The sequence below is a fragment of the Xenopus laevis genome, chromosome 4S, assembly GCF_017654675.1.
Source record: "Xenopus laevis strain J_2021 chromosome 4S, Xenopus_laevis_v10.1, whole genome shotgun sequence".
In the NCBI taxonomy this organism is placed as follows: domain Eukaryota; kingdom Metazoa; phylum Chordata; class Amphibia; order Anura; family Pipidae; genus Xenopus; species Xenopus laevis.
This window is the reverse complement of record NC_054378.1, coordinates 1,776,097-1,803,504: the sequence shown is the minus strand read 5'-3', so window position 1 is coordinate 1,803,504 and position 27,408 is coordinate 1,776,097. Positions and strand designations below refer to the sequence as shown.

General features: G+C 38.9%; 2 protein-coding genes across 2 annotated transcripts; both read right to left on the bottom strand.

Annotated features, from left to right (window-relative positions):
* Positions 1-338: 338 nt before the first annotated feature.
* LOC121403716 (serine/threonine-protein kinase mig-15-like) lies at positions 339-930 on the bottom strand. Its single transcript, XM_041591521.1, has 2 exons — positions 715-930; positions 339-603 (listed from the first exon to the last, which is right to left on the bottom strand). The coding sequence occupies exons 1-2, from the start codon at positions 853-855 to the stop codon at positions 487-489; spliced, it is 258 nt and encodes an 85-aa protein (XP_041447455.1). The 5' UTR covers positions 856-930; the 3' UTR covers positions 339-486.
* Positions 931-11,176: 10,246 nt separating this feature from the next.
* On the bottom strand, positions 11,177-27,114 carry rtn3.S (reticulon 3 S homeolog). Its single transcript, NM_001094076.1, is given in 9 exon segments — positions 11,177-11,591; positions 11,936-14,699; positions 14,788-14,846; positions 15,736-15,782; positions 17,220-17,289; positions 18,848-18,986; positions 20,412-20,619; positions 26,859-26,948; positions 27,076-27,114. Coding segments are annotated over 7 exon segments (645 nt in total). The 5' UTR covers positions 26,935-26,948; positions 27,076-27,114; the 3' UTR covers positions 11,177-11,591; positions 11,936-14,653.
* Positions 27,115-27,408: the final 294 nt, after the last annotated feature.

Here is a 27,408-nt window from a genome sequence, read left to right as displayed (position 1 = left end):
CACTGTTATTTAATCAGAAAGGTGTAAAGCATACAGAAAAATGACAGTTGGACCACATTTAAAAAATACTCGCTTAAGGTGAAGTCTTACCTTGAAATCATATGCCCTGCAGAGCCACACTTCAGGTGCTATGTAGTGTGGCGTTCCCAGTAGTTCATTACAAGGCCGATCTTTCTTCACTATTCGTGCAAGCCCAAAATCAACTGAAAAACATCAACGAAAATTTAATTAATAAGTTAAATTGTAATGTAATTATACTGGTCTCAAAGTAAAAAACAGAAAACAATGGATAAAATAATTAGGTGTTGTTATTATATATATATATATATATATATATATATATATATAATGCATGCCATTGGAACATTTGTTATCTATTAATATCAATGGTATCAAGAATAATTGTAAGCAAGGTGTTTAATATACTGCCAGGTGACAAACCTATCTGCAGTAGATTAATAAAAAAACAATGATATCCTATAATTATCATATATTAGATACATTTTTCTTACTTAAACGTATACCGGCGTCTTCGGTTATGACAATATTATGGGGCTTGATGTCTCGGTGCATTATTTGTTTTTTCTGCAGGTGGGACAGACCCTGTAAGAAAGAAAAAGAAAAAAAAAGAATAAAATAGCAATTTGTCAACGTTCTCTAACACAAATGATAAAGAAATATAGAATATGATTGAATAAGTTGAACCTGACATACCTTTAAGACTTCCCGACATACATAAGCAATGCAATGTTCGGAAAGATTTTGACTAAAAGGGTTTTCGATCAGTTCGAAGAGTGTCCCACCTCCACAAAATTCCATTTCAATCTGTAAGAAAAAGACAAATATTAATAGCATGTTCCTGTATGCTCCCCAAAGTATTGAGTTTAGTAGAAAATAAGGTAGAACTAACGTACTACATTATTCCTTCGATCGAACGATTAAATCCTTCGAATCCAACGATTAACTCAACGATCGAAGGAATATCCTTCGATCAAAAAAACTTAGGCAAGCCTATGGGGACCTTCCCCATAGGCTAACATTGACTTCGGTAGCTTTTATCTGCCGAAGAAGGGGGTTGTAGTTTTTTTTAAAGAGACAGTACTTCGACTATCGAATGGTCGAATAGTCGAACGATTTTTACTTGGAATAGTTCGATTCGTAGTCGAAGGTCAAAGTAGCCCATTCGATGGTCGAAGTAGCCCAAAAAATACTTCGAAATTTGAAGTTTTTTTTACTTTGAATCCTTCATTCGAATTTAGTGAATCGGCCCCTATGTATCTGTAGAAAAACCTAGTCTTACCATTATAGGCATCATTATGGAGCCAGGTTGTTGATAGGCTCCATAGAATGAGGCGATGTTTTTATGGGTCGATACTTTCATGTGGATCTTTATCTCCCTCTTGATTTCCTTCAGATTATCCTAGGTAAATAGAAACACGAGTAAATACAGTGCACTTTCTTATAAGTTAAGGCAAAATGATGAGTTTTCTCATAATTTAAGGAAAAAGATATATTACCTCAGTAGGGGTCATCATTTTAATGGCCACAACCTTCTTGGTTTTCAGATTGTGACCCTGTAAAAGAAAAGAAAGGATTTTGTTAATATTTGAAACTTGCCTTTTTCAGTACATGTTCATCCCATCATTAGATAATTTCCTATAATAACAGGCTAGCTTATTATAAGAAGTTTATAGGTAGTCATGCTTACAGCAGAATTAATAAAAGGTTTAGGGGAAGTCTACCTTTATGTTAAATATTAGAATGATACAGAATGACCTATTCTTCACTAAGTTTTTGTTAATCTTTATTTCTATAAAGATCCCTTTCTATTCATTTTCCAGTCTATAATGTAACCACTACATAGTTGCTAGGATAAATAAAAACTAGATCGCTCCTGAAATTCTAAACTTTTGAGCTGCAGAACAACCATATTTAATTGAAAAAAGACCAATTGCAAACTGTCTCATGATCTACACCACCCTAATAATTATTTCATAGGTGAACAAGCAATTGAAGTTATTATTTATCTGCTATCTCTGTGTTAGATACTTTAGTTTACCTTGTAGACTTGGCCATAGGAGCCGTCGCCAATCAGATTTCCCAGGTCCAATGTTCCACTGGGTTCCTAGAGATATTAAAAAAAAATATTATTAAAAACAAAAGAAAAAGCAAAGTGGCCAAGTAATATTAAATAATATAAAGTAATAATATTGATAGTGATGCAACTATAGAAGAAACAAACTGACCGCGGGGTCATCTTCCTCTATAGCCATACTAAAAATGTGTATTTAAGTCATATACACAATAAAAAGTAATTATAAAATACAATCCATTACCTTTAACTGAGTTTTTCGCTTTCGTCCCTGTTTTGGATAAAAGAACAATAGAATATTTAGTGTAAGGAAGAAAGTAAGGCAACTGCAAACAACATACTAAAATGGACTCAAACACAACTTTTGACTTTAATAATGACAAATAGAAAGAAAATCAATATATATGAAGCCCACTTTGCTCTAAAAGAACTGATTTAATCTCTGTGCACATAATGATAACTCATTCAGGCACTTGATAATAAGAGGGAAATGCTTATTAATGAGTCAAATAATGAGGGACATTACTCAAATAATTATTATTCCTCTCTGGAACCCCAAAAGGACAAGTGTTACCAGGTTTTCCTCTTCTGGGGCCATTATTATAGCCCATATTTTGTGCACTTTGCACTTGTATTTCTCCCCATTCTACCCAACAGAACACACCCCAATCTTTTTTAATAGACTTACCTTACAACAAGCGCTAAACAATCTTCTCAACATTTTTCTTGCTTTCCCTAAATCACCAAATGGGCAGAAACATCCACAGAAACCTGTAAAGAAAAACAGAAAAATCTACTTAATTTGATTTGTGATTTTCATAATATTAATGTACTCTGAATGTTCTAGGCTTACAGATATAATTATTGTGATATTACAATTGAGCCCCACCCCCATATAAACTTAATCTTTAACGTTGAGATGCACCAAATACACTATTTTGGATTTGGCCGACCCTCGAATCCTTTGCGAAAGATTCGGCCGAATACCAAACGGAATCCTAATTTGCGTATGCAAATTAGGGGTGGGAAGGGGAAATTTTTTTACTTTCTTGTTTTGTGACAAAAAGTCAATTTCCCTCCAACTGCCCCTAATTTGCATATGCATATGCAAATTAGGATTCAGATTCGGTTCAGCCGGGCAGAAGGATTCAGCTGAATCTGAATCCTGCTGAAAAAGGACTAATCCTGGCCAAATCCCAAACTGAATACTGGATTCGGTGCATCCCTAATTTAAAGCTTACACATATCTCAAAGCTGGCACTTTCATAATTTTACATCCCATAATCAACAGGGTATATAGAGTTTTTGTTTGTATCTTTTTTAGAGTTTGCTAAGGCCCTTCTTCTCTCCTGTTCTGGATAGGTGTTTTGTGCACCAGGTATTGTCAACTGTTTTTCATTGTGACATCACAATTAATCCCTGCCCCATATTAATTTAAGGCTTACAGATATGATCATTGTGATATCATAATAAGCCCCCCATATTAACGTAATCTTTAAGGTTTACAGATATGCCAATTAGTCAAACAGCTGACACTTTCAGAATTTGACATCCCATAATATACAGGATATATAGAGTTTTTTGTAGGTATTTTTCTTACCCTTTTTTTCAAGTTTCTTCTTCACTTGTGAGCTTTCGTTTTGGTCCATCTTCACTTGCGTGCTTTCACTAAGGTTTTTCTTCACTCCTTGTGTTTTCACTAAGCTTCTTCTTAACTAGTGTGTTTTCACTAAACTTCTTCTCTCGTGTGTTTTCACTAAGATTCTTCTCTCGTGTGTTTTCACTAAGATTCTTCTCTCGTGTGCTTTCACTAAGATTCTTCTTCTCTTGTGTGCTGGAAATAAATAAATAGGTGTTTGGTGTGTCAGGTATCAAGTCAACTGTTTATTGTGACATCACAATTAAGCCCCGCCCCATATTCACTTGAGGCTTACAGATCATTATGACATCATAATTAAGTCAGCCACATATTAACTTAAGGTTTAAGGCTTACAGATATGCCAATTAGTCAAATAGCTGACACTTTCATAATTTGACATCCCATAATATACAGGGTATATAGAGTTTTTTATATGTATTTTTTTTACCTTTGATAATGTCAATTTTCTCTTGTGTGCTGGATAGCAATGATGTTTGGTGTGTCAGTTATCAAGTCAGCTCTGTTCATTGTGACATCACAATTAAGCCCCGCCCCATATTCACTTGAGGCTTACAGATCATTATGACATCATAATTAAGTCAGCCACATATTAACTTAAGGTTTAAGGCTTACATATATGACAATTAGTCAAATAACTGACACTTTCATAATTTGACATCCCATAATATACAGGGTATATAGAGTTTTTTATACAGGTATGGGACCTGTTATCCAGAATGCTCAGGACCTGGGGTTTTCCGGATAACGGATCTTTCCGTAATTTGGGTCTTCATACCTTAAGTCTACTAGAAATTCATTTAAACATTAAATAAAGCCAATAGGCTGGTTTTGCTTCCAATAAGGATTAATTATATATTAGTTTGGATCAAGTACAAGCGACTGTTTTATTATTGCAGAGAAAAAGGAAATCATTTTTAGAAATTTGGATAAAATGGAGCCTATGGGAGACAGACTTTCTGTAATTCGGAGCTTTCTGGATATCGGATTTCTGGATAAGGGATCCTACACCTGTATGTATTTTTCTTACCTTTCGATAATGTCAATTTTCTCTTGTGTGCTGGATAGCAATGATGTTTGGTGTGTCAGTTATCAAGTCAACTCTGTTCATTGTGACATCACAATTAAGCCCCGCCCCATATTCACTTGAGGCTTACAGATCATTATGACATCATAATTAAGTCAGCCACATATTAACTTAAGGTTTACGGCTTACAGATATGCCAATTAGTCAAACAGCTGACACTTTCATAATTTGACATCCCATAATATACAGGGTATATAGAGTTTTTTTTTTTTACAGGTATGGGACCTGTTATCCAGAATGCTCGGGACCTGGGGTTTTCCGGATAACGGATATTTCCGTAATTTGGGTCTTCATACCGTAAGTCTACTAGAAATTAATTTAAACATTAAATGAACCCAATAGGCTGGTTTTGCTTCCAATAAGGATTAATTATATCTTAGTTTGGATCAAGTACAAGCGACTGTTTTATTATTACACAGAAAAAGGAAATCATTTTTAAAAATTTGGATAAAATGGAGCCTATGGGAGATAGACTTTCTGTAATTCTGAGCTTTCTGGATATCAGGTTTCCGGATAAGGGATCCTACACCTGTATGTATTTTTCTTACCTTTCGATAATGTCAATTTTCTCTTGTGTGCTGGATAGCAATGATGTTTGGTGTGTCAGTTATCAAGTCAACTCTGTTCATTGTGACATCACAATTAAGCTCCGCCCCATATTCACTTGAGGCTTACAGATCATTATGACATCATAATTAAGTCAGCCACATATTAACTTAAGGTTTAAGGCTTACAGATATGCCAATTAGTCAAACAGCTGACACTTTCATAATTTGACATCCCATAATATACAGGGTATATAGAGTTTTTTATATGTATTTTTTTTACCTTTCGATAATGTCAATTTTCTCTTGTGTGCTGGATAGCAATGATGTTTGGTGTGTCAGGTATAAAGTAAACTCTGTTCATTGTGACATCACAATTAAGCCCCGCCCCATATTCACTTGAGGCTTACAGATCATTATGACATCATAATAAAGTCAGCCACATATTAACTTAAGGTTTAAGGCTTACAGATATGCCAATTAGTCAAGTAGCTGGTACTTTCATAGTTATTAACATGTATTTATATAGCGCCAACATATTGCGTAGCACTATGGGATGTTTGACATCCCATAATATAAAGGGTATATAGAGTTTTTTTGTATGTATTTTTCTTACCTTTCACTAAGGTCCTTCTTCTCTCATGTGCTGGATAGCAATGATTAGGTGTTTGGTGTGTCAGTTATCAAGTCAACTCTGTTCATTGTGACATCACAATTAAGCCCCGCCCCATATTCATTTGAGGCTTACAGATCATTATGACATCATAATTAATTCAGCCACATATTAACTTAAGGTTTAAGGCTTACAGATATGCCAATTAGTCAAGTAGCTGGTACTTTCATAGTTTGACATCCCATAATATACAGGGTATATAGAGTTTTTTTGTATGTATTTTTCTTACCTTTCGCTAAGGTCCTTCTTCTCTCGTGTGCTGGATAGCAATGATTAGGTGTTTGTTGTGTCAGTTATCAAGTCAACTCTGTTCATTGTGACATCACAATTAAGCCCCGCCCTCATATTATCTTAAAGGCACAGTAACACTTAAATACAACTTTTTAAAATATACATTTATATTTAAAATTACCCATAATTCATGTTGGCCATTTTTCACTAATAGGGCTACTTTTGTAATTAAGTGTCACTTAAAGTTTCTAAACCTGACTGTTTTGCCAGCCTGACTGTCTGTGTCTCTTTAATGTTCAAGTCTTACAGATGAGATCATTGTGACATTAATTAAGCCCCACCCCGATATTAACCTAATGTTTAAGGCTTACAGATATGCCAGTTAATCAAACAGCTGACACTTTCAGCATTGGATATCTGATCTCATCTAATCGACAGGGAATATAACATTTTTTGCATGTATCTTTCTTACCTATTGCTAAGGCCCATATTCTCTGCTGTACATACTGTGTTAAGTGTGACTCTTCCCAATATCAATGGATGTTAAGTATGTACCAACATTATGGCTTTAGAGATCCTATGTCTAGACTTAGCCCAGGTAGATTTCCAAAAATGTTGACTGCATGTCCTTGAGGATATTTCTTGGGACAGGTATCAGAAGAGTCTGGACAATATAAAACAATTTGGGCAATATAGACACTGTGTTGAAATTCTCCCGAAGCAGAATATAGTGTATTTTTTAAAAGTTATCAAGATCTGCACTGGGGGTTAATTAGTACCGTTTTTAACACATTTTTTCCAATTTAAATGCCTAAATATTTTAAAGGGATACTGTCATGGGAAAAAAATTTTTTTTCAAAATGAATCAGTTAATAGTGCTGCTCCAGCAGAATTCTGCACTGAAATCCATTTCTCAAAAGAGCAAACAGATTTTTTTATATTTAATTTTGAAATCTGACATGGGGCTAGACATTTTGTCAATTTCCCAGCTGCCCCTAGTCATGTGACTTGTGCTCTGATAAACTTTGATCACTGTACTGCTGTACTGCTTCCCCCCCCCAGCAGCCAAACAAAAGAACAATGGGAAGGTAACCAGATAGCAGCTCCCTAACACAAGATAACAGCTGCCTGGTAGATCTAAGAACAACACTCAATAGTAAAATCCAGGTCCCACTGAGACACATTCAGTTACATTGAGAAGGAAAAACAGCAGCCTGCCAGAAAGCATTTCTCTCCTGAAGTGCAGGCACAAGTGACATGACATGGGCAGCTGGGAAATTGACAAAATGTCTAGCCCCATGTCAGATTTCAAAATTGAATATAAAAAAATCTGTTTGCTCTTTTGAGAAATGGATTTCAGTGCAGAATTCTGCTGGAGCAGCACTATTAACTCATTCATTTTGAAAAAAAAATTTTTTCCCCATGATAGTATCCCTTTAAAGCAAGACTGACATGGTCTTCTGAAAATACATAGGCGCGTGTCAGTATTAGTAAAAAGTTGTGCCATGAAAATCTTTGTAGCCAAAAGTCGCCCAAAGTTGCCCCCAGCCCAGTGATGATGCTGAGTTCCGTAACATAAATCAGAGCCTGCACACCAAAGCTATTCAAAAACAGGAGCCCCTGTGGTTTATTATATCAAGAAGAATACACAGGGGCAAATTCATCAAGGGTTGAATTTCGAGGGGTTAAATCCCTCGAAATTCGACTGGGGAATAGAATCGAATAGGCAATTCGGGCGAATTTACGCGCTGGCGAATATTCGCCAGGCGAATAGGCGCTCGATCGAATATTCGCTCGAAGGATTTTCATTTGATCGAATGCCTTTTTATTCAATCAAAAACTTGGAAAACAAGCCATAGGTTTTTAAAGCAATTCGGTAGGTTTTAGGTGGCGAAGTAGGCAGTCGAAGTATTTTTAAAAGACAGTACTTCGACTATCGAATGGGCGAATAGTCGCAGCGTTTTTGCGCTCAATCCAGTACTTCGACTATCGAATGGTGAATAGTCGCAGCGTTTTTGCAGCTCGATCTATTCGAATCATTCTACTCAGGCGAATTTACGCCAATTCGATAGTCGAGGAGCACAAAAAACGACTCGAAATTCGAAGTTTTTTTACTTCGAATCCTTCACTCGAAGTTAGTGAATCGGCCCTTCAATGTTTTGGGCGCATTACACTGGGTTGCGGTGGCGTGATTCTTCTATAGGCTGATTCTAAATGAAAATAGTACTGTAACCTATGGAAGGGTTGTGCTTAGTTTGACGGACACAATTGCAAAGGAGTCTTTAGTTATGTTGGAGTGGAAATCGGCTGCTGAAATGTGCATTAGCCTCCTCTTTTGTCTGCACTTGGATCAGTTGTGTTGGGTGCAGGCAAACTCAGTTGATTTTGCACATGATGCATATCCCTGAAAGCACCAAGTGTGCCTGTACCTGAGTCTACAGGAGAGGAGCCAGTAGTCTATGAGTACGTTACACATGTTTCATCACTGAAAGAGAAGACTGTAGTGGAGTATACTGGATTCTATCTGTCTATAATATCCTCTATTGTACTATTAAATAGTAACCCCAACCTTGGCAGTCTACCCTGAGAATTTCAATCTTCCATTCCCTTTATCAGTTTAGTTGCCCTTCTCTGCACTCTCTCCAGCTCATTAATATCCACCTGAAAGGCTCTCTAAAATGACCCCAGAATAATAGAAGCTTTCTCCCTGCATTCTCTCTCTCCTGTAGAGTTTGTATCACAAGCAGCTCCTTTTCATTCCAACTGTGAAGTCCTCAGAGGTGTCCACTACACATTAAAAAAAAAAAAAAAAACTTTAAAGAAAAACTGAAGATCATGAAAAGTTGCTTAGAATTAGCCATTCTAGTGTAAAACTTACTAAAAGTTGACTTCACAGTCAACCACCATTTGGATGGTAAATAAAGTGAAATAAAATAAACAATACAAATTAAAGGAGAAGGAAAGCTACGGAGGCATTTTATTGCCAATAGATTAGCTGCAATAGTGCAAGCTAGAATGTTATATTTATTCTGTAGAATGTTTTACCATACCTGAGTAAACAGCTCTAGAAACTCTGTTTGTTTAGGATAGAATCTGCCATATTAGCTTGGTGTGACATCACTTCCTGCCTGAGTCTCTCCCTGCTCTGGGCTCAGATTACAGTAGAGTAGGGAGGGGGGGGAGGAAGAGGAGCAAACTGAGCATGCTCAAGCCCAGGGCAATGAGGTTTAAGCTGATACAGAAGCCCATGAGTACACAATAGAAGGAAAGAAATGTGCTGTTTCTTATGACAGAGGACTCAGAGCAACATTACTTTGAGGGTTTACTGGTGTATTTATATAGACACTTCTGATAAAGTTTACTTAGTTTTAACCTTTCCTTCTCCTTTAATAAGAGTTAACACATAACTAAACCTTTTTTCTATGGGCCACACTTTGGGATATTGGTACCTAGTTACTTCCCCTTACAGTTACAATACTTTCCCTTTGCAGCTGCCACAATATGTACTGGGTTGTACCTGTGATCAGGACAAATACAACGACTGTATCTTACACTGTACATTCTACAGGGCTCTCCTTCCTCTTGTCTCTTTAATATAACTGTACATGGGGGCCCAGTATATTTCAAGTTTAAACAGCCTGCTGAGGAGGGAGAAGACCGTCGCTGAACTAGAATGGTCACCAGTGGCCACCAATAGTTATTTTTTGACTAAGGGGTTAAACCAAATGGCTCTTATTTGTACATTAGAAATGCAAATTCTAGTGCAGAGTCAGTACCTGCTTAAAGAGCCGACCTTGATGTGGTGGCAGGCTTAATAATCCTTTGGCCAAAGGGGTAAGTAAAGAGTTAGGGGCATTTGCCCAGGTAACACTTAGGCTGGGGGGGGGGGAGTGGGGTGTATGTAGGGTAGGGGTAGAAGTTTTTTTTTCATTTAGGGTTTTTATCCTTTAAAGGGGAACTATTGCAAAAATGAAAATGTAATATAAGCTTCATCATACTGAAATAAGAAACTTTCTAAATACAATCAATTAAATATTCTGCATCATTTCTGAAATAATCAAGTTTATCTTCACTATTCTTCTCTCAGCATCTGTTTCGCTTCATTCTCTCTTCATGCAGAATATATATATATATATATATATATATATATATATAACAAACAAGGGAAAGTTGTGCTCACCACTAATTTTTAAAACCATTAGGCGGGGGTGCAATGAGGCTGTGACCACAAAATACATATAGTCAACTACAAGAGTCCTCTGCACTCAACCCATTATCAATATATTTAAGACAGAGACATTTTGTGCTACTGCTACTGAAAAATGCCTTACCCTTTAAACAAAACAGGGATTGTTTGTCCATATATTGCAATATATTTAAGCTGAACAACTACGTCAAAGTCATCCCATATCTGGCCAGTCCTACGCTTAATTTTCAAAATGTCTCTGTCTTAAATATATTGATAATGGGTTGAGTGCAGAGGACTCTTGTAGTTGACTATATATATATATATATAGAGGTTGGAAGGATCAGCACACTCCATTTTGCGATGAAAAAAAGTGTTTTTTTATTAAAGGTATAAAGGTTCCCAGGCGGAACCGAAACGTTGGAGTTATGTGTGTTTAATAAAAAAACCCTTTTTTTCATCGCAAAATGGAGTGTGCTGATCCTTCCAACCTCTATGTATGATTTATTGATCGTGCACCTCGAGTTCACAAGCTAAGGAGTGCGGACACCACAGACAATTCTATATATATATATATATATAAAAATTTTGACAATGACTGAATGAGTGATTTTCCCTTTAGTTTCAGAACAATTAGCTTGTCATGCACCATAGACATAACTTATAATACAGATAATAAGGAGTAGACACAGAGTAGACAGAAGGCCGAGTGTTCCTATTCCTTTTTATTAATACCACATGTATTTTGCAATATATATAGAATTTTGTTCCACGCACTTGCAGAAACTAAAAAGAAAAAACAAAGATGCTTTTATACTTGCAACACCTGTGAACAAGTTGGTTTGAGGGCATTATTAGTGTCCATGTCCCTGTTGTAAGTAAAAAGAACAATATTGCATTTAAACGTTAACAGCATTGATACATAGTGAATAGTTAGAAGCTCAGTGCAACACGTCACATTAAACAAAAGAAAGCCTGCTCCCCAGGCAGGAGAAGTATTTCTTAAAGAACCAGTAACATCAAAAAATGAAATTGTTTTAAAGTAATAAAAATATAATGTAGTAATGCCCTGCACTAGTAAAACTGCTGTGTTTGCTTCAGAAACACTACTATAGTTTATATAAATAAGCTGCTGTGTAGCCATGGGGGCAGCCATTCAAGCACAGGATACACAGTAGATAACAGATAAGTACTACTATAGTTTATATAAACAAGCTGCTGTGTAGCCATGGGGGCAGCCATTCAAGCACAGGATACACAGTAGATAACAGATAAGTACTACTATAGTTTATATAAACAAGCTGCTGTGTAGCCATGGGGGCAGCCATTCAAGCACAGGATACACAGTAGATAACAGATAAGTACTACTATAGTTTATATAAACAAGCTGCTGTGTAGCCATGGGGGCAGCCATTCAAGCACAGGATACACAGTAGATAACAGATAAGTACTACTATAGTTTATATAAACAAGCTGCTGTGTAGCCATGGGGGCAGCCATTCAAGCACAGGATACACAGTAGATAACAGATAAGTACTACTATAGTTTATATAAACAAGCTGCTGTGTAGCCATGGGGGCAGCCATTCAAAGGAGAAAAGGCTCAAGTTACACAGCAGATAAGCTCTGTAGAACATAATGGAGTTATCTGTTATCCATTATTTATCCTGTACCATATAGCCGTTTTTCAATTTCCGCCATTGCTACTCAGCAGCTTGTTGATATGAACTATAGTAGTGTTTCTGAAGCAAACATCAGTTTTACCAGTGCAGGGCAACACTACATGATATTTTCATTACTTTAAAACACTTTCAGTTTTTGGTGTTACTGGTCCTTTAACTTAAATCTACAACCTCTCTTTTTATTATCATTTCAGCCATTGTGTTGGTTATTCTTTCCATTAATACATAACAGTGTATGGGGGTACCCAGTTAGGGTGGTGGCTGACGAGGCTACTGGGAACATTAGTCGCCTCTTCTTCGGGCGACTAATCTCCCCTAAACGCCTTCCCGCCGGTGATTTACATTCTAGCCAGAGGGAAGGCATTTCGAAAAAGAGCCGATTTGTTGCTGGGCGACTAATCTCCCCAAAACGCTACGTGTGCCACCGCCCTTAACTGCGACAGTTCAACATAAAAAGACAAAACTGCAGCTTCCAGGAACCTCAAAAACATTAACTAGATCCTTCTATGCGAGTAACAGACTTACTTCTTTACAGAGGAGACCAAACCCTCACTACTGTCCCAAACACCAACATAACACCTAGGGGCAGATTTAACTCCCATAAATTCGAATATAAAAATGACCAATCGGAATTTATCTAAAAAAAAAATCGAAGTTTTTAACTTCGGGTATAAAGGCTCAAATCAAAGTTTTAGCTCATTCGATAGAATTTGAATCAAAGTATTTGCCCCAAAAAACTTTGGATTTTTCAAAGTCCACCAAAGGACTCCACATAGGTTCTAGGAAGTTTTAAAGAGACCGTACATGATAAATTTCAATATTCAAATTTTGGCCTATTCGATAGTGGAAGTACACAAAAATAGCTCGAAATTCAAATTTTTTTTTTTTTACTTTGATTTTCTCTTCGACCCTTGATAGATCTGCCCCTTAATGATTTAAAGCTTTGGGAACATTCATACCTAATGAACACGTTTCATACGCACTTGCACTCGGGGCCTACATAATGATACTACATAAAAACATTGAGAGTTAATATGTGTATTCACTTTTTTTGGGGACTCTTGTGTAGATTACATGTAATGATAGGAATTCCCACGTTCCACGGTGCAAGTAGAGGAGACAGAATTTTTGGGGACCCTTGTGTAGACTCTTCATGGTGCAAGTAGAGGAGACAGAAGTTTTGGGGACCCTTGTGTAGACTCTTCATGGTGCAAGTAGAGGAGACAGAAGTTTTGGGGACTCTTGTGTAGACTCTTTATGGTGCAAGTGGAGGAGACAGAAGTTTTGGGGACTCTTGTGTAGACTCTTCATGGTGCAAGTAGAGGAGACCGAATTTTGGGGACTCTTGTGTAGACTCTTCATGGTGCAAGTAGAGGAGACAGAAGTTTTGGGGACTCTTGTGTAGACTCTTTATGGTGCAAGAAGAGGAGACAGAATTTTGGGGACTCTTGTGTAGACTCTTCATGGTGCAAGTAGAGGAGACAGAATTTTTGGGGACTCTTGTGTAGACTCTTCATGGTGCAAGTAGAGGAGACCGAATTTTGGGGACTCTTGTGTAGACTCTTCATGGTGCAAGTAGAGGAGACAGAATTTTTGGGGACTCTTGTGTAGACTCTTCATGGTGCAAGTAGAGGAGACAGAAGTTTTGGGGACTCTTGTGTAGACTCTTTATGGTGCAAGTGGAGGAGATGAATTTTTGGGGACTCTTGTTCGTAGACTCTTCATGGTGCAAGTAGAGGAGACAGAATTTTTGGGGACTCTTGTGTAGACTCTTTATGGTGCAAGAAGAGGAGACAGAATTTTGGGGACTCTTGTGTAGACTCTTCATGGTGCAAGTAGAGGAGACAGAACGTGAGGCACACGGAGAGAGAGTGCAACTTTGTGTCCCTAAAACCATCAGTAGTACTTGGCATGCCACTCAAAGCATTTCCAAACAAACAACACAAATTAAATATAAATTAAATAGCAAAATAAAATGCAAAGGAGGTTTTGTTTTTGCTAATGATGTGGCAGTGACTGGCATTCGTTGGGTGGGTGCTGGATTAGGAAATCTCATTCCATAAGTTTACAAGCTGCAGAGGCAGGGACAAGAGAAAATATACAAAAATGGGGACAAGAAGTCTGGGGAAAAAGTTTTTAAAAAGTATAAGTAAGACAGTAAAGGGCAAGGTATGACTGCAGAAGCCTTGAGGCACGTGCAGATCAGAGACGAGCCAATGAAATAAGGGAGCAGCTGCTTATGGAAGGGGTGACAGGTGTAGTAGTAGTAGGTGCTACTGCTGGGTTTCTACTCAGCTCTCCAGTGTTTACAGAAATTTAAGATCCTGTATAAACAGAACCTCACCCTGCCAGAGACACACCACTTGTATATTAAATGTGTTTCAACAGGACCTTATAGTCACACAAATGAAGCCAATTGAACAGTAAGTAAAGAGATATGACATAGCCAGTGCTCACTCCCTTACAACCACCCTTCCCCTCTCCCTCCACACTCTGCTCCTTCACTCAGACTTCTTCTTCAGGGCTCCTGGGAGCTTGGCTTGAATCCTGCAATGGAAAAAAGCACTTGGTAAAACATTGCCCCTGAACACGTCCTCCATCTACCATAGTCTTCACATACCCAAGGCCTACTTACTTCTCTGTTATGGACTTCACTTGGCTATGGACCAGCGAGACGTAATGATCAATTTGTACCTAAAGGGAAAAAATAAATAAATGGAGGGAGACAAGAAGAATTAAAAGGAGAAAATATATGAATGGGTTGTAAAAGTTAGACTCACTGGAGCAGAACACTAGTACAAAGCTGTAAAGAGTGCGGTATTCAGAGTAAAATATTTTACATGGTGGACATGGTGAAAATCAAGGGTTAGCTTTCCAAAACTAATGGGGGGTCCAGGTGCTCAAGCCCCAGACCTTCAGCTTGGGGAGGCAGACAATATGCTTTGTATGTAGTAGTAGTAGAAGGCTGGCATAAACCAGACCACACTCCAATGCTTCATGAAGTTAAAAAAGTTTAATAGAAAAACATCTCAAAAAAGCAAACAAAAGCCTTACGCGTTTCTTACTCATAGGCTGACTTACATGTTTCATGCCTTGTGGGCACTCAGTCATAGGCCTGTGACTAAGTGCCCACAAGGCACGAAAAGCGCAAGGCTTTTTTGAGATGTTTTTTATATTGAATAAACTTTTTCAACTGCATCAATCATTGGAGTGCAGTCCTGTTTGTTCCAGGCTACTACTACATACTACACTTGTTTTGCAGGGGAACAACATGTGTCCTTAATATCTAACGTCAGTAAAAGTTCCAGGGATGCCCAGCGGTGCTGCAACCAGATCACAAAAGATCCCACAGCTCCAATGCATTTCCAGCAGGGCAAGTAGTGGGTCACAGGCAGGTGTCAGGCCCAATACCCAATGGTGACCCCCCTGTGATGATAACTTTGTTCCTACCTGTATCCCATCCCTGATGTCTTTGGTTGCCCATTGATTTACAGATATACAGACTAGTGACTCGACATTTCATTGAGTACATATGTCCCAAAACAAGAGAATAGAAATATCCATTGACAGTGTTTAGACTTACCTTGTATTTCTCATACACTAGGGGTGTAGTGAAAGCCAGCAGGACACCTACAGTAAACACAAAGGACGACCAAAAACAAATAGAGGTGAGTCCCACACACACGTATACAGTAGGACTACACAAACTACAGAAGCCCACGCTCAACATTCAGTAAGGAGAGAGACACACAATGGCTGACACTCACAATTTAATAAGCAAGACACATTGTTTTTGAAGCGCAACAGTTTTTTTCTGCCATTGGAGTCTATGGGGCGTCATTTTTGAAAGGGAAACTTGCCAAACATTTGGCTCATCACTACTATTAACATCTTCAAATAGTTCAAGGGACTTCGCCATTGACTTCTACATGAACTCGGCAGGTGGAGAATAGTCCAATCAGAACCGTTTCTATGGCCGAGGTGGGGTAAACCTCACATTCAAATTCGAGTTGGTAAATTTTTTTTTTTAAATTTGAATTTACAATTCGACCTTTGATAAATCTGCCCTTTGGTGTTAAAAGGAATATATAATTGTAGTAGCAACTGAAACCAGTATCTGTCTGTTCTTTTCTGTACTCCTGCTTCTGGCGGTTGAAACAATGTTTCCATATTTTGGTGTGAATGTGGATTTAGCTCCAAATACCACTAAACCGACCGAAATTTTTTATTTTATATATATATTTATAAATATATACAGGCTTTCTAACATACACACGCTCTTCACTGATACTTTTTGTTTCCATTTTGGACTTATACAGGTATGGGACCCGTTATTCAGAATGCTCGGGACCTGGGGTTTTTATGGATAACAGATCTTTCCGGAATTTGGGTCTTTATGCCTTAAGTCTACTAGAAAATCATATAAACATGAAATAAACCCAATAGGCTGGTTCTGCCTCCAATAAGGTCAAGTACAAGGGACTGTTTTATTATTACACAGAAAAAGGAAATCATTTTTAAAAATTTGGATTATTTGGATAAAATGGAGTCTATGGGAGACGGCCTTTCCGTTATTCGGAGCTTTCTGGATATCGGGTTTCCGGATAAGGGATCCTATACCTGTACTTCAAATTGTGTTTTGACACAGTGTCTAAATGGTTACTAATGCCTAAGCAGTTATTTTGTATCAACACACTCGACTGGAGTCTTTACTATTGTATCCATGTACACAAGGGATGATTGTGGTTATTTTAAAACACCTACACTGTGGTTTACAATTGGCTCATTTGAATATGCTTGAGATATTCACCAACCAATGATCTGGCAACACGTTATAACACCCCCCCACTTGTCTCTTCCTGTATATTACCCTGTGAGTGCTCCTTCTTGAGGACTAATAATATATATATATATATATATATATATATATATATATATATATATATATATATATATATATATATATATATATATATATATATATATATATACACTCACACACACATATATATATATATAATGTAATAAATAAAAATCCAGTGCATAATGCAGAGAAGAATGACTTACCAAGAATGAGAAGTGTGATGCCATTAAATACAGCTCCTATGTAAGTCATCAGCCACATAAGAAGGGCAAGCTGTAGAGAAGGAGGACAATACAGAATAAATGAGAGAATATCAAAAAATATGGTTATTCTCATGTTGAAATTGAAAAGCATCAAACGGTTTGGGGATGCAACGATTCCAGGATTCGATTCAGCCGAATCCTTCTGGCCGGCCAAACCGAATCCAATTCCTAATTTGCATATGCAAACTAGGGTAGGGAATGAAATCGTGGGACTTTTTGTCACAAAACAAGAAAGTAAAAAATGTTTTCCTCTTTCCCCTCACTTATTTGCATATGCAAATTAGGATTCAGTTGGGTATGCGGCCGAATCTTTTGCGAAGTATTCAGGGGTTCGTCCGAATCCAAAATAGTGTATTCGGTGCATCCCTAGTTTCAGTAACCAAAAGCAAACACAAGGTTTAAAGGGAAAGTATACATACTTTGGAAAAATGCTTACTTATACTTATTTAGGTATTGTGACTATACAATGATCACATTTTTATTATAAAGCACTAACATATCCGACAGCGCAGTACAATTTCATTGTAATTACATAGAAGTGGGAGAATTTGTCCTTGAGCCCTGGAGTGTGTTTTGGTTTGCTGGGGCCAATGTTCACCATAAAAATTCATATAGTTTATTTACATTCAGCGGGGGCAGGTCTTGTTTAACTTAGTAGCACTGGCGCCAGGATTACTGATGGTGGCCCAGTATAAAGTAGAAGTATTTATACATGTAATATAATATACACTTTCAGTGCAATCTAGATCCAAAAAAAGCACAGAATCAAGTGCAGGTATGGGACCTTGTTCTCCAGAATGATCAGCACCTGGGACTTTCTGGATAAGAAGACTTTCCATAATTTGGACCTTAAAGGAGAACTAAACCCATGGTGATAAGTCCCCAATGGCCCACCTCCCTGCCTCCCCTTGCACAGTCTTACCCCTGAATTCGGTCCCCTCTAGAAACAGAGCGCGCACATGCAGAGTGAGCGCAGCGGAGCTCACAGGCGCCATCTTCTTCGCTAATCTTCGTGAAGTGAGCAGCATAATGGCGCATGCACAGTAATCTTCTGGTTTGGGACAACTGCGCATGCGCCGAAAGAGACTGAAATTGCTGAATCGCCGTAAAAAGACCCAAAGATTACAGAGGAGAAGAAGATGGCGCATGTCTGGTCACTATTTCTAGAGGGGACTGAATTCAGGGGTAAGACTGTGCAGAGGGGAGGCAGGGACTTAACATCGCGGGGGGTTTAGTTCTCCTTTAAGTCTACTAAAATGATCATTATTAAACTGAATTGGCTGGTTTTGCCTCCAGTAAGGATTAATTACTGTATATCTTGTTGGGATCATGCACAAGGTATTATTTTATTGTTATCAATTTTTAAAAATCTGAATTATTTGATTAAAATGGACTTTATGGGAGATGCCATCATGTCATTTGGAGCTTTCTAGATAACGGGTTTCCAGATAACCAGTCCCATACCTGCACCAGCAATATAATCGCACAAACAGCTGGACGAGCTTGTAAAATAGAAATTTTGTTACAATTTTAAAATAAACATGTACAGAATATTATTCTCTCATCACCTTGAGCGAATCCACAAGATCCTCCACAAGGAAGAGACGGACAATAGACTTCAGAGCATGATTGACATGAGCCAGGGATGAGCTCAATCCCTTCTGGAAGGAGTCCGACGACAGGGCCATGTCTTTCTCCAGCAGAGGCCTGTGGAAATAACATTCACCAGACATTTATACAAATATACCCACCAGGGTAATAGGAAGAGCCCCGACACATCTATTCACACATAAGGGGTTATTTACTAAACTCCAAATGCAAAAATCACAAGAAATTGGTGATTTTCTTTTTTTAATACAATCTGACGTTTAAAAAAAATAAAATAAAGGATTTTTCAGAATTTATTAAACCCAGAGGATGGAAAAGTCTCAATCAGAAAATCCGACATCTCAGACCTGTCGAGGTTACATTAAGTCAACGGGAGAAAGCCCAATGATTTTTTGATGTGCGCTGGGTTTTGTGCAATACCCCAAAGTTTTCTGCGTTTTTGGGCAAAAATCTTCAGTTTTCAGGGGGGAAATTGTGAAAATTGGATAAAAACATTTTGACAAAATAGTGAAAATCTTGATTTATTTATTTTTTCTGCAAAGAAAATTTTCTGTAAAACGTAATAATAAATAAGTGCAAAAAGCGGATTTGATTGGAGTTTGTAGCAGAAAATATTCTGACATTGATAAATGACACCTTAGGGGGTTATTTACTAAACTCTGAATGCAAAAATCACGAAACAGTTGCGATTTTTTTTTTTTTTTTATAAAATCTAACGTCTTAAACCTGTCGAGGTTGCATATAAGTCAATGGGAGAAGTCCCAGTGATTTTTTTTTGATGTGCGCTGGGTTTCGTGCAATATCCAAAAGTTTTCCGAGTTTTTGGGCAAAAATCTTGAATTTCAGGGGAAAAATCGTGAAAATTTGATTAAAAAAAAAAAAAAAAAATGTAATAAATAAGCACAAAAAAAAAAATTAGCGGATTTGATCAGAGTTTGTAGCAGAAAATATTGAGATAAATTCAGACATTGATAAATAATCCCTTAGGGGGTTATTTACTAAACTCTGAATGCAAAAATCACGAAACATTTGTGAATTTATTTATTTTTTTTGAATCAGACTTTTAAAGAATCTCAAATTTTTCGGAATTGATTAAACCCGGAGGATGGAAAAGTCAGAATATGAAAATTTAGCATTTTAGACCTGTCGAGGTTGCCTATAAGTCAATGGGAGAAGTGCCAGTGATTTTTTTGATGTGCGCTGGGTTTCATTGGATACCCCAAGTTTTCCGGAAAAAAAATCCTGAAAATCTGTTTTTTTTTTACTGCAAAGCAAAATGTAATAATAAATAAGCACAAAAAGCCCAAGCGGATTTGATCGGAGTTTGTAGAAGAAAATATTGAGATAAATTCGGACTTTGATAAATAACCGCCATAAAGTCTGGCAATAGTTTGTCCAATCACTTAATACCTCTCTACTCCGTGCAATGACTGACCCATAGTACCGTTAAATACTCTTCCCGGGACTGTTAGTAGGCTCAGCTAACTTGATAGTTCTAAAGAAATCCAATGTATTTGCTCTTACTTGAAGGGATGTCCCTCCTCGGTCTTCTGGACAGCTTGTAGGACAGACTTGTAGACGCGGAAGCTTATGGTGACTGAGAGTAGGGACAGGACAAGATAAGAAATGACGCTAATAATGCTGAACGCCGCCAGGGAAAGAAGCAGCACCATCGTCCCTCCAAAAACCATTCCAGACTGTTTGACATCCCGCCAGTACAACAAGTCCTGCACTGAAAGAGAGAAGAGAATCCCTTCTGTAAAGTCACAATCTCAATACACTTTCTCATCCGCCGACAACTTTAGGCGACTTTTAATGGTCAGAGTAATGGGGAAGGCGTATAGACATCTACTCACTTAAAGGGGACCTGTCGCCTTAAGAAATAATTCCAAAATCCTATTTTATGATGTCAAGAAAAATAAACTCCACTTGCACTATAAAAATTATTTACATTTTGTATTTTTTTTTTTAGTCTTGGAATTCATAATCGCAGCAAGCGGGCAGCGGCCATTTTGGAAATACAGTTATCAAAGCCAGTGGCATGGGGGGGTCTGAAACCGTAGCCCATACTCTGGTTAAACAATTAGATTGAGGTGCTGCACTACAGTAGTTGTACTACAGTAGTCTGAAGGCAATGGATGTCATAGGGTCAGTGGCACACAAGGAGATTTTAGGGTTTTTTTGAGAACCGCACTGAGCAGTGCAGCACCTGAAACCCCCCAAAATGACTTGCACGCAAATTAACCACAATTACCTGCGGCAATACTCGTCAATCAACAGTTGCCTGGAAAAACCGCAGTGTGAAATATACTTGTGTGGCTTTGCCCTTAAAGCGATACTGTCATGTTTTTTTTTGAAAACACATCAGTTAATAGAGCTGCTCCAGCAGAATTCTGCACTGAAATCCATTTCTCAAAAGAGCAAACTGATTTTGTTATATTTAATTTTGAAATCTGACATGGGGCTAGACATATTGGCAGTTTCCCAGCTGCCTCCAGTCATTTTTTTTTTCAAGGCAGAAGGATTCGGCCGAATCCTACTGAAAAAGGCCGAATCCTGGTCGAATCCCGAACCGAATCCTGGATTCGGTGCATCCCTAAAACCCCAGAGACACGGACATTAAAATTTAAACTTCAATTTTGGAAAAGCGGTAAAAAAAATAAAATATATGGCCCTGGCTGCAGCCGATGTAACTGGGGTACACTAAAAACAAAAATGGACGGCAGGTTTTAGTTCCCCTATTTGCAGACAAGGAAAATATTTGCTACGGGCAGAGACAAGAATAGACAGCGACCTTGTGTCATGGTTAAAATCATCACAATTGCAGTTGTTTTTAGCCAAAACACAGACACACGTCGCACAAGGAGCTCATGCAGAATCCGCAAGGCAGTGAAGAAAAAAAAAAAAAGAAAAGGTGATTAGACAAGTTTTAATGGCAAAATAATGTTATATCAAGAGCAGGGAGCTGAATTGTGGGGCAAAAGACCTATTTATATTCCAGTCTCCTATTCAAATCAATGCCTGGTTGCTAGGGGAATTTGGGCCCTAACAACACCATTTGCTGAAATTGCAAACTGGAGAGCTGCTGAATAACAAGAGAAATAACAAAATATGAAAACCAATCGCAATCTGTTGCACAATAATAATTCTAAAGGTGACAAACCCCTATAAGAACACCCTGTTCCAAATATGCTGCACAAAAAGCCGCACATAGAGCTGAACCGAGAGCTGAACCGAGAGCTGCACCCAGAGCTGAACCCAGAGCTGCACCCAGAGCTGCACCGAGAGCTGCACCCAGAGCTGAACCGAGAGCTGCACCCAGAGCTGAACCCAGAGCTGCACCCAGAGCTGAACCGAGAGCTGAACCTAAAGCTGAACCTACTGTAGAGCTGAACCGAGAGCTGAACCTAAAGCTGCACCTAGAGCTGAACCCAGAGCTGAACCCAGAGCTGCACCTAGAGCTGAACCTAGAGCTGAACCTAGAGCTGAACCTAGAGCTGAACCTAGAGCTGAACCTAGAGCCTCCCTAACCAAATTATAACAGTCAAATAATATTGTTGTTTCATCTGGCAAGAAAACGAATGGAAACATGTTTTCTAGTGTCAATCTGACAGTTGGTTTCTCATGTGACACATACCTCTGCAGTCACATTGTGATTATGTTTTATTAAGCGCCAGATTCTGATTAACACTCACAATGCCCTGCTTTGTTCTACATTCAAACACCAGAGAAGGGGGGCAGGGAACATTTATATTTAATGAGCGTGATGTGAATATTCCGTTTATTTCTTCTATACCATCTACAAATGGAAAATATAAAAAAAATGTTCTAAAGCAGTTGGAGGTTCCGCTCTCTCCGCTTGGTCCCCCTTTAATTCGGGAAAGAATGAACAGGTGTGCACATTCGGGAAGAAATGTTTTGCTAAAAATGTTTTAAATATTGCAGTGCAACTGTCCCCCTAAAACTTCAACTTCTATCAGGCTGCCGGGTCTGTAGCCAAATAAGTTACAGTCCTTGGTCCTAATAAAATAAAACGGAGTGTGAACTTTTAGTGATAAAAAACGTTATTTTGACAAGATAGACATTGGGGCTCATTTATCAACACTGGGCAAATTTGCCCATGGGCAGTTACCCAAAGCAACCAATCAGCGATTAGCTTTTTAAAGCCAGCTTCAAGTAGAATAATGAATGCATCAATCTGATTGGTTGTCATGGGTTATTGCCCATGGGCAAATTTGCCCAGGGTTGATAAATAACCCTCATTGGCTCTAACTGGTAGATGAAATGAGTAGCAGTACGGCAGCTCCCATCAGGCACAAATATAGAAATAAATCAAGTTCTCTGGATAGAACAAGCCGTCTCCATCACTGTAAGAAGGTAAAGTAAAAGAAGCTGATTTAGCTTTTAGTATATAGATTCACATGCAGGCAGCCAACCACAAGAGGAGACGAGGTGACGTTCTATCACTCACTAGGTCATTGCTCTGGGACAATGGATTTTTCAGCAAAGAAGAGTATGAGCCCATGTTCTCCGCAATTACAATTAAAGGGTAGGACTATACCGACGTTTTCGGCACGATCCGGCAAAACGCATGCGACAGAAATAAGGTACGAGATAGAAAGGTCAGATGAAGTCACATCGTTGATCCAACGCGACACGACTGTCGGATGCAGACGCCGCATGCCTATTGGGTTGATTAAATGTTTATATGAATTTCATAATTCAGAGCTTTCTAGATAACAGGTTTTCAAAATAACGGATCCTATACCTGAATAGATTATGAGCTTGATGATGATGGAGCAACTACACCGGTTTATGAATTCAACTGTCCATTTACAAACATCACTCGTCAGTCAATAGTAAGATGCTGTTGGCCCAGTTTGCAGCAGATTAGTGCCTGGGCGACTTGCTTGCCAATTGTGGGCCTCTCCATAGTGAATAACAGCTGGACTGTACCCCGTGCGGAGTATTTTGTACCTAGTCAATATTGCTTTGTCATAATGACCAGATATAAACATGAATAACAAGCTGTGTGATAATGAAGAGAAACAATTCACCCAGACAGAGCAAAGAATTCTCCTCCAAGCAACATCAACCCTACGGCTCTAGCAGCCAGGAACAAAATGACTCAGAAGAGCACGAATAGGAAAGAGAAGCAGGGAAAACTGCAAGGAGGTAAAAGTAGCAGAGCAACCAGGGCAAACCAGGCACAAAACAAATCTGTATAACAGAACCCTCCATTGAAAAGGTTATCAAGAAATAGAAGAATACTTGCTTGGATTCACACACCAGTACTGCTTGAACAATGCATCAACTTGTTCTCTAGACATTGATACATATAGGGGCTGATTTATCAAGGGTCGAATTGAAAATCACCAAAAAAACAACCTAAATGGCCTTACATAAACATGGGTGTAATATTGTATTGCTAATAACAATAAAAGAAAACTGCTGATTGGTCACTATGGACAATTGCAATGGGGCAAAGCTGTGCAGTTGTTAAAATACAGAACTAACAATCTTTTATATAATCTTTACATGACTTCACTCTTAAGCCGGCCATAGATGTTGAGATTTTTAAAAGATCCGATCGTCATTGTGAGACCACGATTATCTCAGAACGATCGTACGAATTGTCCATCAACTAAAAAGACCAATTTGGCAGGAAAACAAAGGGGAGCTGCTTGGCCCTGCAAACATAGATACATTGCACTGGGACCCACAAAGATTTTTTGACCTGGCCGATCAATTTCCTGACAGATGTCGGCCGAAAAATCGTAAGATGTACGATCATTCGAATCCCACTTACCGCACGATAATTTTGAAGGATTGGACAGGCTTCCCTAAAATCGGACGTTCGGCAAGAAGAATCGTCGTGTCTATGGGGAGCTTTAGTCTTCATGCTACAGCCAGGATATTGTGAACGCTTCCTTGTGTTTTTTTATTAAAGGAAACACACTTTTGCAATTATTGTTTTCTGAGAACTTATTGCGTTGAAAGAACATTCCCTTCACATATTTGAATTGATCCAGGAGTTGTGCAATGACATACTTATGCTTCGGCATTTCTTTAAGATTTCAACTGAACTGAATAAGTACATTTTGTTACTTATGATACAGCAATGATTGATTAAGGTACAGCGAATAAGCTTCTTTAAACAGGTGGGTCTTTAAGGAGCGTTTCAAAGTTTGGAAAGAAGGAGAAAGTCAGCTGGAGGCAGAGAGTTCCTGAGAAAAGCAGAAGCCTTGTAGACGAGAATTGGCAGAAGTGATGAGGGAAGATCAGAAGCAAAGACAAGGTTGCATGAAGGAGAATATTTGGAGATCAGAGATGAAATATAGGGAGGGGCTTCATTGTTAAGGGCCTAAAGGAGGCCATAGACACACAGATAATATGGCACAAAACTAATTTTCGTACGATATTCGGTGCGTGTATGGTGGGAAGAGAGCCGGCAGAAGAGTTGGATATTGGTCGGCGCGTCGATCGGGCTGGACGGAAAATTTTGATCAGGTGCCTTTGTAGGGACCCAAACATCAGCCATTGTTAGTGCTGAATCATCAGATACAAGTAGAATTCTATTGGTTCTATATGTATATCTGACCATTCAGCTCTACACGTGTGTATTGAAACTAATGATCTTTCTTGGAAACATCTTTTCCAAGAAAGATCGTAATTTTTACGTCTATGGCCACCTTAAAGGTGTAGAGATCGCTTGTTTGGAGATGTCACCAAATGAGTGGATCTCTCCCCGATATGCCCACAATGAAGTGGGCGATAGGCTGATCCGATCGTGGGCCCTAGGGCCCAATGATCAAATAATGAATAATGGATCTGATACGGGAGGTCGGACGGGATGGGATTTTTTACTCTCCCCAATCGAGATGGCCAGATAACGATCGGGAAAGCCCGTTGGATGGCCCCACAGACAGGCCAATATGCTGCAGACTCGGTCTGTCGACAGCTTTTATCTGCCTGTGTATGGGGGCCTTTAAATGTAAAAGCGAGTAGTTTGAATCTGATTCTAGAGGAGATTGGTAGTCAGTGAAGGGACAAACATATGGGAGCAGCTGATGTTGAGGGGTGAGATAGATGAATGAGTCTATTGGCCGCATTTAGAACAGATTGGAGTTGTGAAAGGCGAATTGTTGGAATTCCTGCGGAGTAGGTTGCAGTAATCAAGGCGGGAGATGATAAGAGACTGAATATTTATATAGCCCGGACATTTCAGCAGTGCTTTACAGAGATTGTTCATCATTCACATCTGCCCCAGTAGAACTTACAGTGTATTACAGTCTAAGATCCCCATCACATTGACACAACGTTGGGTTAAATTTTGCCCAAAACCAATTAACAGTGTCGGACTGGCCCACAGGGATACCAGGAAAACTCCCGGTGGGCCCCGGTGTCAGTGGCCCCTCGTGCTGCTAAACATTTGGCCTATTTCATGGCCATTCCCTGTTTCTATGAGAACAAAGAGGCTAAATAGATGGAATAATAGATTATAGTCTGTAAAGGAAAGAGATTAGGAGAATAGAGGTTGATTGAGGAGAGGAAGAATAATACTGAGAGTGGCCCCTGGTCTAAGGTTTTTGGGTGGGCCCCTGGTGTCCCAGTCCAACACTGCCAATTAACCTGCCTGTATATAATTTTTCTAAGTGTTAGAGGCACCCGGAGGAGCCCCGTACAGACAATGACCAGGATAGAAATCTTAATTCAGGGCCCCAGTGCTGCACGACAGCAGTGCCGACAAGTGAGCTGCTCCTTGAGAACGGCCAATGAGATAAACCAAAGCAAATATGCAGAGAAGCTGATCTGTGAATAGATCTGTAGTTGTCCTTCAATGACACCTGCTGTTACACATGAATATATACGTGAGCCTGATGCAAGAATCAATAATGACTGCACCATACGCATTTCTTTCTAAGATGATCAAACATATTTGCATTAGGTGCCAATTAATATATCAATTACCTGCACAGCCGCTGCCCTTGTCCCCGGCTGAAGAAGAGGAAATATGGGAGGACTGAGGGCCGCTGGTCTCCGCCATTCTGGTGCTGATCACTAAAAACACAGGAGAATTCACATTAACACTGATCTATTGCATCATCCTCCTCCTCTCCTTCAACTACACGGCCCTTTATTTAAATGTATGGGACCCCACAAACCAAAGAGAGGGATCATATTTTACCCTTTAAAGATGTAATTAATCAGAGCTGCAGAGAACTCCTCTCTGCTCCGTGTCTGGGCTGAAATGAGGGCTGGGCGAGTCCTTTCATTCTCCTACAGGAAGTGGTCATAAGTGTGAGTGACAATAGAACCCTGCAATAGCAGCCCAAGTCCCGCCCCTTGTCTCTTTGCTACAGACACTGCTCATGGCTGCACATTTCTCCCCTGCTCTGAAGTCCTATTGTCTCCCCCATTATCGTATATCACTAACAAGCATCGGGTAATCGTGGATTTTGATCGAGGATACGGTTGCCCAGTGGCCGCTGCTGTTACTAATAATGTTTTAAACATGTTA

What these genes read in the sequence shown, in the direction of transcription:
- LOC121403716 (XM_041591521.1), bottom strand. Translation starts at nt 855, where the DNA reads ATGCTATTAATATTTGTCTTTTTCTTACAGATTGAAATGGAATTTTGT. An exon ending in TATGTCGGGAAGTCTTAAAG is followed by an intron (nt 604 to 714) that starts GTATGTCAGGTT and finishes TCTTTCTTACAG; the next exon opens with GGTCTGTCCCACCTGCAGAA.